The following is a 16,403-nucleotide window of genomic DNA, read 5'->3' as shown; positions in this document are numbered from 1 at the left end:
AGAAAGGATGATGATTTTCCATAGGTGACAGTGGGAGGTATAAGCTTTTACTTCACGCAGATGATATTTTATTATTCGTATCCGACCCCACTAGATCTATGCCTATGCTCCACATAATTATCAATTCCTTTTCTAAATTGTCATGATACACAGCTAACTGGTCTGAATCTGAAGCTTTACTGTGTACTGTAACAGCTTTAGACAGGGCATTAAGTGTTTGGGCATTTTATTCCCAGCAAATTTATGTGATTTAGTCACATAGAGTTAATTTTGACCCTTAAATTAAAAGGGTCTCATTTTTGGAGAAATCTGGGCAGGTGGGCTTCATTACATGTATCGATGATTGGGAAGGTTAATGTTATTAAAATGAATTGTATTCCAAAATTCAACTACCTCTTACAATCTCTCCCTGTAGATGTCCCCCTCTCTTATTTCAAGCAATTTGATAGCATAGCGAAGTCCTTCATTTGGAATGGAAAGCGTCCCAGGTTACATTTCAACAAGTTACATAGGCTGATTGACAAAGTTGGGCTAGGCCTACTTAAGATTTTGTTTTATTATTATGTATTCGGTCTCAGAAATTTGGCTTATTGGTTGCTTCCACCTGAGAGGGTACTTGCCCCTATCTCGCCAGTGGATATTTAGGGGGTATATCTCAGGGGGATATAGTGGGGGTTTAATGTTAAAAGTGATTGATATATATAATGTTATTTTTTTCTTTGTGTTAATTATGAATCAATAAAAATGTTAATAAGAAAAACACTTGTATCTCAAACAACGTACATATTCACACAGTGTGGGGTGATGGTAAAGCATTCAACTCACATTTGCTGTCTTCACAGAAGTTTTGTTACCTGCTACGTTGTCCATTATTTACAACTTTTCTGTCAGACCAGCAGCACAGACAGGTAACTCCACCCCTTCTGCTATGTATGGCGAGCCACGTGCTCTGAGTGTACGAAGTGTCCATCATTCCACACTCTGTTTTGAAAGTTGAAAATGTGCATCAGCCGGGCACTTAAAGTACACTACTTTTTGATACATTTTCAGTGTTAACATAGTAGTGGTGGCTCAGCGGTTAAGGCTTTGGGTTACTGACCAGAAGGTCAGGGTTCAAGATGCCACTGTTGGGCCCTTGACCCTATCTGCTCCAGGGGTGCTCTATCATGACTGACCCTGCGCTCTCACCCCAGCTTAGCTGGGATATGTAAAATGTATAATGTGTGACAAAAATAAAAGCTTCTTCTACTTACACTACAAAATAGCATAGAATAATGCAGAAGTGTGCATTTTGGGACGCACCTAATATCTTTTAAAAAAGTATATTACATTTTAATTTGCTGAACCAACACTTCTGAATATTACCAGAGTGAGAAAATAATCATGTTTATGTTCGTCATATGTATTGCACTGTGTGCAAAAGATTTGTCATAGTCAAGTAAAATGCAATGTACATTCACTCAAATCTCATTCCCATCAGTGAACTGGGCCTTGTTCAATTGAATCAATCTATCCATTTCAACTCTTCACTGATCTGAATTTTGATGTCCTCAGGTGCCATGTTCTCTTTCTCTGCATCAGTGGAAGCGACCTGCATCCTCATTGCTTCCAGCATCTTTAACGGCCTGTACCCCCTTACCCTTCCCACCTTCCCTGGCATGCCCTTCATCGTCATGGCTGTCTTTATGCTCATCGTGCTCATTATCTTGCAGTAAGTTTATCATTCTCTCATATGAACACTTAATATAGTGAATTCAACACAATTAAATTGAATTCAATTCAGTTACATTTATTGTAAAGTGCTTTTTACAATATATATACTATAAATATTGTTCCAAGTTGGATCCAAAAGTCTGAAAATCAGAAGGTTCTAGGATTTTGAAAAATGTTAATTAAAGTTATACCATAAATTGAAGAAGAAATATAAAACATTTTGAAATAATCATATGTAACATTCAATAAAATTTGTGATATTCATTGACCATGTTAACCTTTGTTCAAAAGAACGTATTTCCTTGCACACAAGATACTCTCAAATTAAAATTCTCAAATCAAGCTTGAGTTACATGGATCATCAGGGTTTTGCACAAAATTGTGGAGACCAATGACAGCTCGAGTGCATGCTATCATTAAAGCTAAGGGGGGACATATCATATACAAATACAATATTTTGCTCAAATTGTTATTCTGACAATATCATTTGTAATGAAAATGTATTATTAGAGTAAAAAAGCATTAAAAAAATCTATAAATCAATAGCGACCTCAGAGTTTTGGACCCCACTGTGCATAACAGTACATGAATACATACATGCATGCATATACAAATTTTAATTTGATATTAATGATAAGTTTGACTATTTTGATATTCAGTTACATGAAATTATGATAATCACTTCTAACAAAGTCCACACAATCATGGATCACTTTCACTATTCACAACATACAATAGACATTTGGTGTGATTGTTGGCATGGTAACACATTTGGTCAAATGGGTTACAACTATGATCTAATTTTAATATTAATTGCTCCCCGAGTGGCCAGTGTAATTGCTTAGAACATTTCGTTTTTTTTGTGTTTAAAGTCTTTTCCAAACCCAATATGTAATTATTAATCAGGGTAACTGATGTGATCTTTTAATGCACAGTTTCTCCCAGTGATGTATGATACTGTACAATCTCCTAAATTAAGATCCACAGATGAGGAGTTTTAATATGCATTTTACTTTGAAGCATCACGTCTGCATTGGCTTTCATTGTTAACAGAAAATAAGAATTACATATTTTGTGCTAATAGCATAACATAAGTACTTACATTTGTCATGTGGAGAAATACAGAAGATGGCACATTAGATAGATAGATAGATCTTAACACACTTCTATTGTACATGATATGTAACCAAATCGGGTTAAATTTTGTTCAGAATAAAGGCTGTTCATTATGGCTTTATTCCTGTTGGGGCTGTTTGAGAGTCTCGAACTGGTGAAATGACTCTTTGTTAATCAAACATTTTTATCAAACAGAATAGAAGAACATACCTTTGAATATGTTCTTCATTTTCTTTTTGGATTATAGGTATGGGGGTGATAGCTCTTGATACCCTGAAACATGCTCTGTATATAATGGTATTCCCATTGTCATAAAATGGAGGGATAGACTACTTCTACCAAAACCTAAACCCATAGACTACTTCTACTTGTAACATTATAATCAAATTAAAGTGCAGTGTTTGGACAAAAAACATAACTTTAAATGTATGAATATCATTGCACTAGATCATTCCCACAAGTACAATTTTACAAAAATATGTTCTTTTCTTTAAAATGTTGTTCAAAATGAAGACAAAAATTATTTGAACACTTTCTGGTTGCCAAATGTTAATGGAACATGTCTGTTGTGGATTGTTGTGAACTACACTTATGGTTATTCTGCAAGGGGAAATTTAAGGGGAACCTCTTAAATTGACATCAGGACTAGTTTATAAGAAAAACAATGTTAGTTCTGAGAATAGGTGTAACGATGCTGGAGACAGGCAGAGACGATGACGATGACGTGAAGATGAACCCAAGTGCAGTTTATTTTTCAAACGTGGAATCCCAAAAACCCTGACTACAAATGTGAACTAAACAAAAACATAAACTTTACTTGACTAAAACTTGACTTGACATAAACATAACATGACATGACTTGAGTAGATTTAAACTTGACTTGACTAGAACAAAACAACAATGTTGTTTCACAATACCTGACACAAGACAATGGCAAACTTGCCAATGGCTTAAATACAAGGACATGGTAGAACACATGACAAAGATGACCAATGACAAGACTAAACTATAAACAAGATAACAAGACTAAATTAAATTTAACCAATGGAAAGACAAGACTAACAAAAAATAATCAAACAATGAAACAATGAAAACAAGACACATGAACAAGGAAACACATGACAAGATCACATGAGGGAACAGGAACTAAACTAGAAAATAAATACATGAAAAATATGAACAAAACACATAAACGTAACATAACCCCAGGGGCGGCTCCCGATGCCTCGAAACATAATAGGATAGTTGACTAGGGAGCTGGGGCGGGGGGGGTCCTTGAAACGTGGCCTGGCAAGACAGGGCGGGGAGCATGGGAACAGGGCAAAGCCAATGGAAAGTGGGGCCCTGAGAGGCTCGAGGGGCGGAGCCGATGGGGACTACGGTGGAGCCGTAGGGATGGAGGTCCCTGGTGGAGCAGAGGCGGGCCTGAACCTTGGAGCAGAGGCGGGCCTGTGGCAAGGCATGGAGCAGGCTGAGGCATAGCAGTGACATGGCATGGAGCAGGCTGAGGCGTGGATGTGACATGACATGGAGCAGGCTGAGGCGTGGCTGTGGCATGGAGCAGGCTGAGGCGTTGCTGTGACATGGCATGGAGCAGGCTGAGGCATAACATGGCCTAGAGCTGACTCCAGCTTGGCTGTGACATGGCATGGAGTACACTGAGGATCTGGGGCAGAAGAGGGTGCAAGCTCAGTGACCATGATGTGGAACTCTGGCTTGGCAGTCATGACGTGGAACTCGGGCTTGGCGGCCATGACGTGGAACTCAGGCTTGGCGGCCATGACGTGGAGCAAAGTCGTGGAAGGTGGAGCCATGGGAGGCTCCAGATGAAGACTGGAGGTCATAGTCTTGACAGGTCATAGTCTTGACAGAATGAAAGATATATATGAAATAAAAGATATAGAAGCCTCAGCGATTTTCAAATGATTTCCACACATCAAACTAACAGGTGAAGGGCTGTAGTTCCAAGTACACAACTTTGTGATGCATTTTGTGAATGTTTGTTGGAACTACGATTTCGGGAAACACCAAATCATTGAACTATATTGGTAAAGATGGAACTTGCGACCATAGTTGGTGCTTACTAATGATGCTTTCGGGAAATGCACACAAGGCTGATTAATCAAAGGTTATTTGGCCATTTTGAAATTACCAGTATCAGTTAATAACTTTGGTTTGGCCAATTAACAGAAATGTCACCTATCTCTTTTGTGAGTTCCAAAATGAACTGACTGCCATGACAAAGGATAACAAACAATTTCTGTATGACTTGTTTTGTTAGTTTTGAGTAAATATTATATAAAATTTGTATTTTATTTTAGCAATTTTATGCACATCTGCCACACTGTAACTGTTTTTCAAAGAAAAGAAGGGACAAGTCAAATTTATTTTTGTTAATCAACATGCCACAAATACTGTTGATTGAACTTGTATTGAATCCAGAATATTCCTTTAAAATAAAAAAGTGACTTTAAAACCAATAGTAATTCAGTTTAACTTTCTTTTAGTATCAATGCAGTATCATGTTGATTTATGTTTTGAATCTGGGCGGTTGTAATTTCATCTCAAATATCTCTGGCTAATTGATCAAAAATGATCAGCCGCTATGCACCATAACACCATTTCTTAGTAAAACAAATTCAAGGGATTCCTAGAAAGGCTTTGATTTAACTGTCTCACTTGTCTGGTTGGCAATAAACAGCTCTTCCTCCATTATCAGCCTTTAAATTGATTCTGACATGCGTTTGATGTTCTTCCTCAGACTATATAATTAAGTGATTGTCTTTGGTAATGAAGGCATTAAGTAATGTACACCTGCAATAAAGCCTCTATGTGGTGGGTAGTGAAGTGTGACTTGGTTATCACACACAGGCAGTAATTATGCCACTAATGTGCTGTTCCTGGAGGCAGTGCCCGCACAGGGTCACCCAGTCTCCTATGATGATACTCTTTCTCTAAGCGTGTGCCGAGCAACCCACTATTAAACCTGTGCAATGCAGAGGAAGAAATACATAATCCATATGTAATCCATTATCCTGCTGCGAACTGATACGTGTCCAATCAGAAATTGCAGGCCTCATGAGAGCTCAAATTACACCCCTTCACACTTGGCTTTTTGACGTTCTTATTTGCGTTGCGTGCATTAGAGTGTGGCAAGTGGCAGCACTAATAAACAGCTGCAAAGTTTGAATAATACTGTATTCCTTTTCCTTAAAATATCCCCTGTAATGGTTTACTTTATAGGGGAGACAGGGGCTAGTTGTCACTTTTACTTCAGTGAATATTTCTCAGGGTAGTTTAATTTTTGAAAGTCAATTCCAATATAAGCACATGCCTTAAAATCTTGGCTACAAAAAAGCTATTAAACATTCCCACCATTATTTCCCAGGAAAAAAGACACACATTGACCTTTTGTGGCAACATGCCCCTGCATTTGGGTAAATACCAACCAAAGTTGTCACAATGGTACCTATCATCAAACAGTTTATTATTGGCTTTTCAGAAAAAGTAAAACATTTTAAGTTTTTATGAATTTTATGAAACAGCAAATATATAAGCTTAACATACAATAATATCAAACAAATATTTTGGCCACCAAATGTTGTAATTAATAAACTTTATGAATTAATAATGTTTCAAAAACATGTAACAACTTTACCCAACCTGATATGTCCTGAGATCACAGATCAACTTTTTAGTTAAAGTTTACTTTCAAGACTCTTGCCTGGATATACAGTATGCTAGTATAGTTTTATTGTTAACTTGTTTATACAACAACTACTACAAAACTTAGAATTTTTAGTTAGGAGTGTAGAATTCACACAAATATTCATACATATTCATACAATATTCACTACTATGTACTAACATTACAATTAAAATGTACTAATTATGTAACTATATTGTTCTGCAAAATTCTCACAAGATTTACATTTGCTGCTACTGATGTTCAGGTATAGATAGGTTTAGGAGTAGAGTTGAGGTTATGGGTTAGGGTAGGGTTTAGGTTTAGAATTAGGGGTAAGGTAAACAGTGTAACTATAGATGTAATTAACTGCAGATACTTTAAATGTAAGTACAATGCAACAGTGCATATGAACATAATACGTACATTGTATCAAATGCTTAATTACATAGTAGTTAAAGACACCTAATATAAAGTGGGTCCCAATATAAAAATTGAAGAGCATTTTAAACTAGATGACGGAAACCATCATACAAAACCACTTCTAACAAAAAACACATTTGTGTAGTTGAACTTTTGACTCAAAACCTTAAAGTTACTAAAGTAAAAACTTCCCAGTGTGACAAATAGCTATAATTCCACTCTTACCGACATGACAAAGCTTTTCAGAGAAAGTGAATTCTAAGAAACTGCTAGTTATTTTGTTCATTGTCATAAATGTCAAACGTCTCACTATGGCTCCATCTGAGCCTTTAGGGTAATTTTTATTTCAGTCACTTCATGATGCCATGAGACTGTGTGCGTGTGCGTGTGTGTGTGTGTGTGTGTGTGTGTGTAGGGATGCCAGTCAAACAGGAGAGGAATTGCAGAGTGTATGAATCCTGACCCTATGGAATATTGATGAGCCTGAGGAGAAATAAAAGGGAATAAAGAAAGCAATGACAGAGAGAGAATGGGTGAATAAGAGCAGTCTGCCTCTGTGGTGCCACTGACTCAAATGAGAGTTTACACAGGGACTCGGGAGACTGCAGACTTAAGACCGGTCTTAATCCATCCATCAAAGCTTCTCTCTCATTACACTCCACAATTACCGGGACTATGAAGGGCTTGTCTCTTAAAATCTCACTTCAAACAATCTTTTTATTTTTTATTTTTTTTAATTTAAGCTCTCAGGACCTCTTCCTTTTCCCTTCATCTCATCCCTTGTATTCATGATTTCAAATGTGATTACATTTCTGCTCTAACTAGCGTAACTAGAGCCATACTGTTTAGAGAGTGTGTTTACATCATTAAAATGACTGGCACGTGACTAAGTGAGGATGCAAAATGAGGTTGGTAGGGAGGGGAGCACTAAGAGTATCTTGGATCAAATAAATAATGAATACAGCAGAATGTGTTACATGAGAAATATGGTGGAGACACCATTTGAGAGACCCTCCACTCTTTAAAGGAGCCTAAAATGTTTTATTTATGTCCTCAAGAAACTTCAATATATAACTCAGGTGCGTTAAAGCAATTACCTTACGATGGGTTTACTGAAGGAACCATTGACAGTCCTTAGAGTTCTTGCAGAAATTAAGTGCAAGTTTCTCAGATAACTGAAAGGCTGTCAGTGTGACACTCAAATGGTAGCTCAAGTAACTTTCAATTTTTACATTGCACACAGATGGAACCCTCTGGAGATCCTCCAGATACCTTTACAGTTTTCTGAGAAACTTGTGCTTAGTTCCTGTAAGAACTCTTAGTACCGTCAACAGTTATTTTAGTAACCCCATCATAAAGGAAAGACTTTGTGGCTCTTGAAATGTATCTTAAAGTTCCTTAAGTACATAAATAAGATATTTGAGGCATGTGGAAGGGTTCCTGGATGATCTCAAAAGGGTTTCCCCAGTGTGGCATATGAGAAACCCCAAAAACGCTTGTCAAGTATCTTTTTTTTTGCTTTCACAGTGTCTATAAGATATTGTTCTTGATAAGATTAGGATTTTTTGGTGAAACTTAAGGCATAGCAAAAAAACAATATGGAACATTTATTTGAGTGTTGGAGATATTCTGGTGTTCTTTTGGTTGTGATTGCACAATAATGTGCCAAGACTTGTATAAAGGTTATAAGTCATCCACAACACTATGTGAGGTAAAACTCATTCTGAAATCTGAACTTGGTAATCCATTTTCTGAAGATGTCTAGTTGCTCATCCAAGCAAAAACTGGTGGAAAGCCTTTTTATAACATTCATATTTAAATGCATCGAGAATAGTTTTTCACACATCATTCACATAAATATGCTTATGTATATGTAAACATAGCAAAATATAAAATAATGTTCTGTTCCACTTTAGACATAAGTGTTGACAATTTGTGTTAACCTAATGAAACAAGCTTTTCTTGGTGAGCAGGTCTTGAAATATTTTGAGGTCAGGGCAGTCTCATAAGGGAAGTGTCAATTTACCGACTTTTATCCTGCACCATCAAAACGCCATTGTTGTAACTGTCTCATCTCCATTCGGGAAATTTAGTTGAAAGCTCGTAAATGTATAATATTTATCTTATAAGTATTTAGTTACATTGTAAAATTTTTGAGCCCCCAATCAAACCCCTAAACCTAACCACTTCTCAATAATATACAAATTCACAGTTTAAGCCAAATAAATGTACAGTAACAATATTTTTAGTTACATTATACTATTATATAAATATACACTCACCGACCACTTTATTGGGCAAAACTGTACACCTACTTCTTCATGCGATTATCTAATCAGCCAATCGTGTTGCAGCAGTGCAATGCATAAAATCATACAGATACTAGTCAGGACCTTCAGTTAATGTTCACATCAACCATCAGAATAGGGGAAAATGTGATCTCAGTGATTTCGACCATGGCATGATTGTTGGTGCCAGACGGGCTGGTTTGAGTATTTCTGTAACTGTTGATCTTCTGGGATTTTCACGCACAACAGTCTCTAGAGATTACTCAGAATAGTGCCAAAAATCCAGTGAGCAGCAGTTCTGCGAATGGAAACGCCTTGTTAATGAGAGAGGTCAACGGAGAATGGCCAGACTTGTTCGAGCAAACAGAAAGGCTACAGTAACTCAGATAACCACTCTTTACAATTCTAGTAAGTAGAATAGCATCTAAGAATGCACACCATATCAAACATTGAGGCAAATGGGCTACAACAGCAGAAGACCACGTGGGTTCCATTTCATTTAGCCAAGAACAGAAATCTGAGGCTGCAGTGGGCCTACTATCTGTGTACCGAAATCCATCAGACCAGGCAATGTTTTTCCAGTCTTTACCTGTCCAATTTTGGCAAGCCTGTGCCCACTGCAGCCTCAGATTTATGTTCTTGGGTGACAGAAGTGGAACCCGACAAAGGTTCTAATAAAGATCTTGGTGTATGTATTTGAGAACTTTGCCACGTCGCAACCAGCGATGCGGATTGGCAAGTGGCATTTGATGTCAGTCTTTGATTTGGAACATAGCTTTTGTTTAAAATATAAAGAAAATGTTGTTTTTATGGTGCTTTTGTGATTTTATGAACTACAGCTCAAACATAAAAAAAAAAAAAATGAAACGTCTCCTTGATGATTACAGAATTTTCACTCATTTCATTTTAATATCTCAAAGCGAAGTCTTGGATTAAGTAAGGAAATTCCCCCAAACAAGTTAAATAAGGCACCAGAGTGATGTTTGAAATATGTTACAAGTGTGACACGAGAGTGACATGTGAGAGTGAGTGTATTGTTCAGGTAGATATAATTGACACTTGGATCCATATACAGAAGATTAGCTGAGCCTCTTGTGATGATTTAAACTGGATTTATTCTACCTGTTAAATCAAAACAAATCCACAACTCAGGCTGGACCTTTATTGTACAGCTTCAAGCTAGAATGCATGGCAGTTGGTCAATACATTCCTCTTGTTCAAATTTTGTATTTATTTATCAGTTCTACTGGAGAAATGTTTATTGGCATTGGCCTAGAGGGAAGTACAGTTTTGAGATCCCTGAACTAAATTGTGTGTCTGGTTACCATAGAAATGAGTGTTGGTTTGCTCCCTGAATCTGTAATGACGGAGCTATCCAGTCTGAAGATTATTAAAGAGATTTGTGAGAGCCATGGCCAAACAATATATTGAATTGACATCTGCATCTCAGGTTTTGTAAAGCAGCCATTTGCCATGTCTCAAAATTAATTTCAAATTGCAGACTGTTGTTAAGATTAATGTTTGATGACTCTCTTGACTTTTTTGGACAGGCACAGGATGCATATGTGATATTTAGAATGCAGAGAGGAGGTCATTTGCACGCCTTCCTTTAAATATGCAAGACCCCTGAGGCTTTGTTTTTTTGTTTAGACTCTTTAACATAAGTTAAAGCATTGTGAACTAACAATGAACAATAATATGTAAGTATATTATGAATTGACATTTAACCTAATTTAATGAATGGTGTAAAATTGATTAGTCATAATGGATGGATGGATGGATGGATGGATGGATGGAAGTGACTGACTGACACTGTTTAGCACCTGTACTCTCTTATTGAGCATGAGAAGGAAGGCCTATCTTTCTGTCTGCCAAACCCAAATGCATTCAAACTGAGCAGTGAGCACCTGCACTGACAACAACAATTAACTGTCCATACTGCAGTGCACTCGAACCCTCTGCACGATCATTTCAATTACAGTCATTCAAGGGCTGTATTATTAAAGTCTCTTTTTGAGAGAGAGTGGTTTCTACATATTTAGTATTGACTTGAGCAACTATTACAACCATTATGCTCTCTGAACTTTGCTTTCCCTCATGGGCTTGTTGTCATGGCCTGACAAACAAACCCAGATTTTTGTTTTAAGATATGGAGATGCACCTGGATTAATCTGCCAGAGAATGTGACAAATTTCTTCTTTTACTTGCACTAAGGCAAATTTGCTACTGTTTTCCACACTAAAACTTGTTAACCTAAAAACATGCTTCATATGGTAACATCTAAATTAACTGGTTTGATTCAAGTCAGAAATATTACTAATATGTACTTTTTTTGTGTGAAATGGTTTTGTTCAATTCCAAAAAATATTTGATCTGAATAAATCAACCTTGCAAATTAACTCAATACTAACAAAAGTATTTTTTGGGTGATCTTATGAGAATTACATGACCACGGCAACATTTTCGCAAAATATTACGTGGTTCCTTAGACATATCGTGACAGTCCTGAGGGGAAATGTCCACTGTATGCTGTCAAAAGTGAGTTAAATTTTCTCCTGAACAGACGAAATTTGCAAAGTGAATGCTGTATAAAACAAAAACACAACAAATGTGAGATGAAAAACACAATAGTTGAAGCAACCATGTCATTTTTGTGGTGCTTCTATGACTCTTTCAGTTCATATGTTGACTTGTGTGCTCTACAGGACTTGTACTCAGGTCTTTTGCATTGCAACTTCATAATTTGCAAGTGCAACATTCTGTCTGTTACCATACAATGTGATTCCACCTGAACAAGCCTGTAAATGTTTTTGGTATTTATGTTTTTTTTTTTTTTAAATGATACTTTTGAAATTTTATGTTTTTTAGATCTTATTTACATATACATTTCTCAATTTCGCTATTCATTTGCATATGCAACTAAGCAAATGTATGTAACTTTACTACTGTAAAAACCTAGTTGAAACATGTGTTCTGTATTGAGGGCAGATTGCTGCCATCTGGTGAAAAGAAAAAAAATAACATTACTCAAAAATTGGGTTATGACAATAATAGCCAGTAAATGGCTGCAGTGTTCTATGCAGCCAACTACTGTGCAGTAATTCTAATTTTTATTACAGGTTATGCATTTACATATATATTTAGACATTATCAAACTCTTATTTGTCAAGGTTTAGCATTTGTTTTTGTGTGTGTGTGTGGAGTGTTCTGCCTTATGGCTCTATAAAGGCCTTCACACGTGAGACGCAGGAAGAGGCAAAAGCGCCACGTGGCTGCCATATTCTGTCATAGTGGATGAATTTTGTTTATGTCAAGGCAATGCTTGCATCATGGTTTCAGGGGAAGCCATTGATATAGTTGCTATCAACAAGAACTCCATTGCGCAAAGTCACCTTCACGTGAACAGCAGCAGCAGACTTGCAATGTATGTGACATAAATATTCTGCACCTATTTTACCTCACCTCTGGCAGCACTCATCTAATTTCACAAAATAATTTATTATTTGTTGTTATTTATAAATTCATTAGAATTGACTAAAATACTTTGTGTATGGTTTATGACTAGCATAGACTTCACCAGTAAAATGTCATTTTGCACTTTATTTGACCAAACAAACCAACTTGCGCACTCACAAGCTTTTTAATGTCTTTTTAAATCTCTATGAGATTTTTGTGACATAATTTAACTCAGGGAAATTCCTCTTCCATGTTTTCATCAGTCTGCTATGAGCTCATTAAAATTATGTATGATTAGCTGTGAATAAAGAATTTTAGTTATTTCAGAAAGCGGTGGGACTTTGGGTGTACGAGCACCGCCTGCATGTTGCTAGAAGAACTGCCTGAGATTTCCTACAAGTGTTCTTACTTGTGGCTGATTTTATAATGTGTTCAACAAATAATAATAAAAAAAATCTTCTCCAGCACATCCCAAATGGGGTTAAGATGAGGACTCTGTGGTGGCCAATTCAAGTGTGAAAATGATTCCTCGTGCTCCCTGAACCACTCTTTCACAGATGAGCCAGATGAATCTTTGCATTGTCATCCTGGAACATGCCTGTGCCGACAGGAAATAAAACATCCATTGATGGGATAACCTGGTCATTCAGTACATTCAGGTCTTCAGCTGACTTCATTTTATTGCCTCATAACATTGCTGAGCCTAGACCTGAGCAATTGAAGCAAACCCAGATCATAACACTGCCTCCAGAGGCTTGTACAGTGGGCACAATGCATTATGGGTGCATCACATCATGCACTTTCCTTCTTACTCTGACGCGCCCATCGCTTTGGAATAGGGTAAATCTGGACCACATTACCTTTTGACACTGCTCCACATTCCAATCTTTATGCTCCCTAGCAAATTGAAGTTGTTTTTTCTGATTAGCCTCACTAACAAGTGGGTTTCTTGTGGCTACACAGCTGTTTAGTCCCAATCCTGTAAGTTCTCATCACATTGTGCATGTGGAAATGGTCTTACTTTCATTATTAAACAACCGTGAGTTCTACTGATGATTTTTTACTATGTGACTTCAAGCCTTTTAGTGATCTTTGATCACGATCATTCAGGATTTTTTTCTGATCACATTTAGTCCATGAAGCTGATGGTTCACCACTATCCTTCCAGATTTTAATAATGCGTTGGACAATTCTTAACACAATTCCAGTGATTTCAGCTTTCATCTCCTTAGTTGTTTTCTTTGCTTGATGCAGGCCAATAATTTGCCACTTCTGAAACACAGTAACATATTTTCCATGACCACGGGATACATCTTCCGACATGGTTGTTTAAGAAATGAGAAGCTGCACGCTGCATCAGTTGGAGTTAAAATAATTGTTGCCAGCTGAAACACATTAATCACTGCAATAATTATCCAAGTATCCAAATGGTGACTTTTTTTGGCCAGGCAGTGTAGAAGAAATGGATTCTTGAGGTAACAGTTGCATTTTGCCACTTTTTTCCCCTTTGTAGATTTTACATTTTCTGAAGGTAATGAAAGTTGTGCTTGCTTGTACAAAAGTCTTTGGAATGATGCTAGTGTATTGTTGGTGGTTTTTAGGGTTAAAAAAAAGATTTGTCAAGTGACTTAAAATGTGCTTCACATAGTTACATCTATTTTATTTAACTTTTTTTAATTTATGTCAAAAATATTTAGTATCAACCAGAATACAAGTTACACCAACTAAAGTATTTTTAAAGGTGAAATCAAAGAAAAAACAGAACATTAAATTACTGTAATAGCTACGTGTCCGCTATTTACAGCATGTAATACTAATGGAAAATGTATATCACAGTTTTGGCCATCGGCGAATGGAAGGGCAGGAAGGTTTAGCAGAGAAAAGATTGTGCCCTTGACATTGCATTATAACCTCACTGTGAATTATGAATGGCCTATTTATGACACCTGTTGGCCTAGTGCCATTCATAAACGCACCCTGATTGACACATACAACAAAGGGATTATTTTTGTGTTTCTTTTTTCATTTTAGACAACGATGCATTTATATCCTCAAAATGTTTGTATTATGAATAACATGCTCTGGTAAAGCTACAACTATGCTGTGTCAGCGGGGGCGTGGTCAAGCGCCCGTCTGGGAGAGAAAGCGGTAAGGGCGCTTGCACCTGAGCTAAATTATGTCTAACACCTGTCTCTAATTTCAGTGAGCATGGGGAGAGCGGCATAAAAGCAGCCACTGAACCTCAGGGGGGAGAGAGAGTCAGGGACAAAGAAAAGCTGTTCTGAGAATGATTATTGACTGTAAAGCTGTTTATTGACTGGGAAGCTGGAAAGCTATTGTGATTGTGAAGCCGTAAGGGCTAAAAGTTTATTAATTAAAAGTCTTAACACTGAAGTGGAAGCCCTGTTTCCTGTGTCGTCCTTCCCTCCGTGGAGAGGTGTGTTACATATGCTTAAATCACTGAATGAGGGTGGTTAAAAAAGAAGGAAGTACTGTAGATTGTGAGGGAATAATCTTTGTTCTTGTGTTCTTGCTTTAGGTGGATTAGTGAGATGCCAACCACTCAGCCTCGACTTGTGCTTTAGGACTGAGTATTCTCCTTCTTGGTTATTCTTCAAGCACAAAGTGGATCCATGATAGAATATTGTCTCTTTTTCTGTGCTGAACTGAAGTCAACTAACTGATCCTGACTCCCAAGAGCTGTATGTAAAGAAATCTGTCTCATATTGTATATGAGGAAAACACCAATTAATGGTAAATATTTGCCTGTCTTTCACCAGGAATAACATTATAATCTCACATTAAAAATAAATGAATGGAAGAATTCACAGTTGAAGTTACTGTACCACTTGCACATTTTGAACTGATTTGATCTTGTAATATAAATGTGATGTTTTTATAATTAATAAGTATTCATACATAAAGTGTGGGTCTAGCACAAGGACATTTTCAAGCACAAGCATATTTGACATTGAAATGTAAAATTTCAAAATACTGCAAGCATCAAAATGTATTTTTTTTTAATGTATTAACAACTTTAGAGACGTACAAATATTTATGAATCCTATGAGATTCATAGATTATTTCATTCATTGGTTGATTTTTATTGTATTTATAATAAATGAGTGAGCAAATGAGTGAAACACAAGCTGTCGACAGTGTTTCATTTATGTTTCATACTTGTTGAGCTTTGATGATAATTCAGTTCAAAAGAGTGCATATAACTTTTATTAGTCTCATTTGGATTAATCTTCAGAGGATTCATAAATATATCTAAAGTTGTACGTATGTAAAAGGCTTAACCTTTCATACAAATACCTTGGAATACAAATGAGGTCACACTTGTAATATTTGTAAGTACTGTATAATACATTTTGAACTACAGAATGATATCATGCAATAAGGACTTTTAGTTAAAGGAGTTAAAGCATTGCATATAAAGAACATTGTGTGGAGGTACACAGTGGAGATCATCTGAAATAGAACGCGGCCGGAATGAGTGTGTGGCGTGAAGTCATTTATAACCCCTTAATAAATTTAGAATGATGAAAGGTCAACTCTGGAATTGGAAGTAGTAACAGAATTGCTGGTCTAAATTGTTCTTTCCAATAAGCCACTCACCGTAATTAAACTTGCATAGCTTCTTCACTTCCAGGGGTAGAATCCTGGAATCATTCTTCAATTAAATCCATTGCATGTCATCACTGAAATTTGAGGTACTT

At 36.7% G+C, this 16,403-nt stretch overlaps 1 protein-coding gene across 1 annotated transcript in view; it reads left to right on the top strand.

Moving 5' to 3' along the window:
* LOC127656818 (proton-coupled folate transporter-like) overlaps positions 1-15,722 on the top strand; it is a 48,284-nt gene extending 32,562 nt beyond the window's left edge. The window contains exons 6-7 of the mRNA XM_052145296.1: positions 1,555-1,711; positions 15,221-15,722. Coding sequence (XP_052001256.1) covers positions 1,555-1,711; positions 15,221-15,266 — 203 coding nt within the window. The 3' untranslated portion in view covers positions 15,267-15,722. The remainder of the gene's footprint in view (positions 1-1,554; positions 1,712-15,220) is intronic.
* The last annotated feature ends 681 nt before the right edge of the window (positions 15,723-16,403 follow it).

This window comes from Xyrauchen texanus, chromosome 16 (assembly GCF_025860055.1).
Source record: "Xyrauchen texanus isolate HMW12.3.18 chromosome 16, RBS_HiC_50CHRs, whole genome shotgun sequence".
Lineage (NCBI taxonomy): Eukaryota > Metazoa > Chordata > Actinopteri > Cypriniformes > Catostomidae > Xyrauchen > Xyrauchen texanus.
Note: the sequence above shows the minus strand (reverse complement) of the source record. Positions and strands in the feature narration are given on the sequence as shown.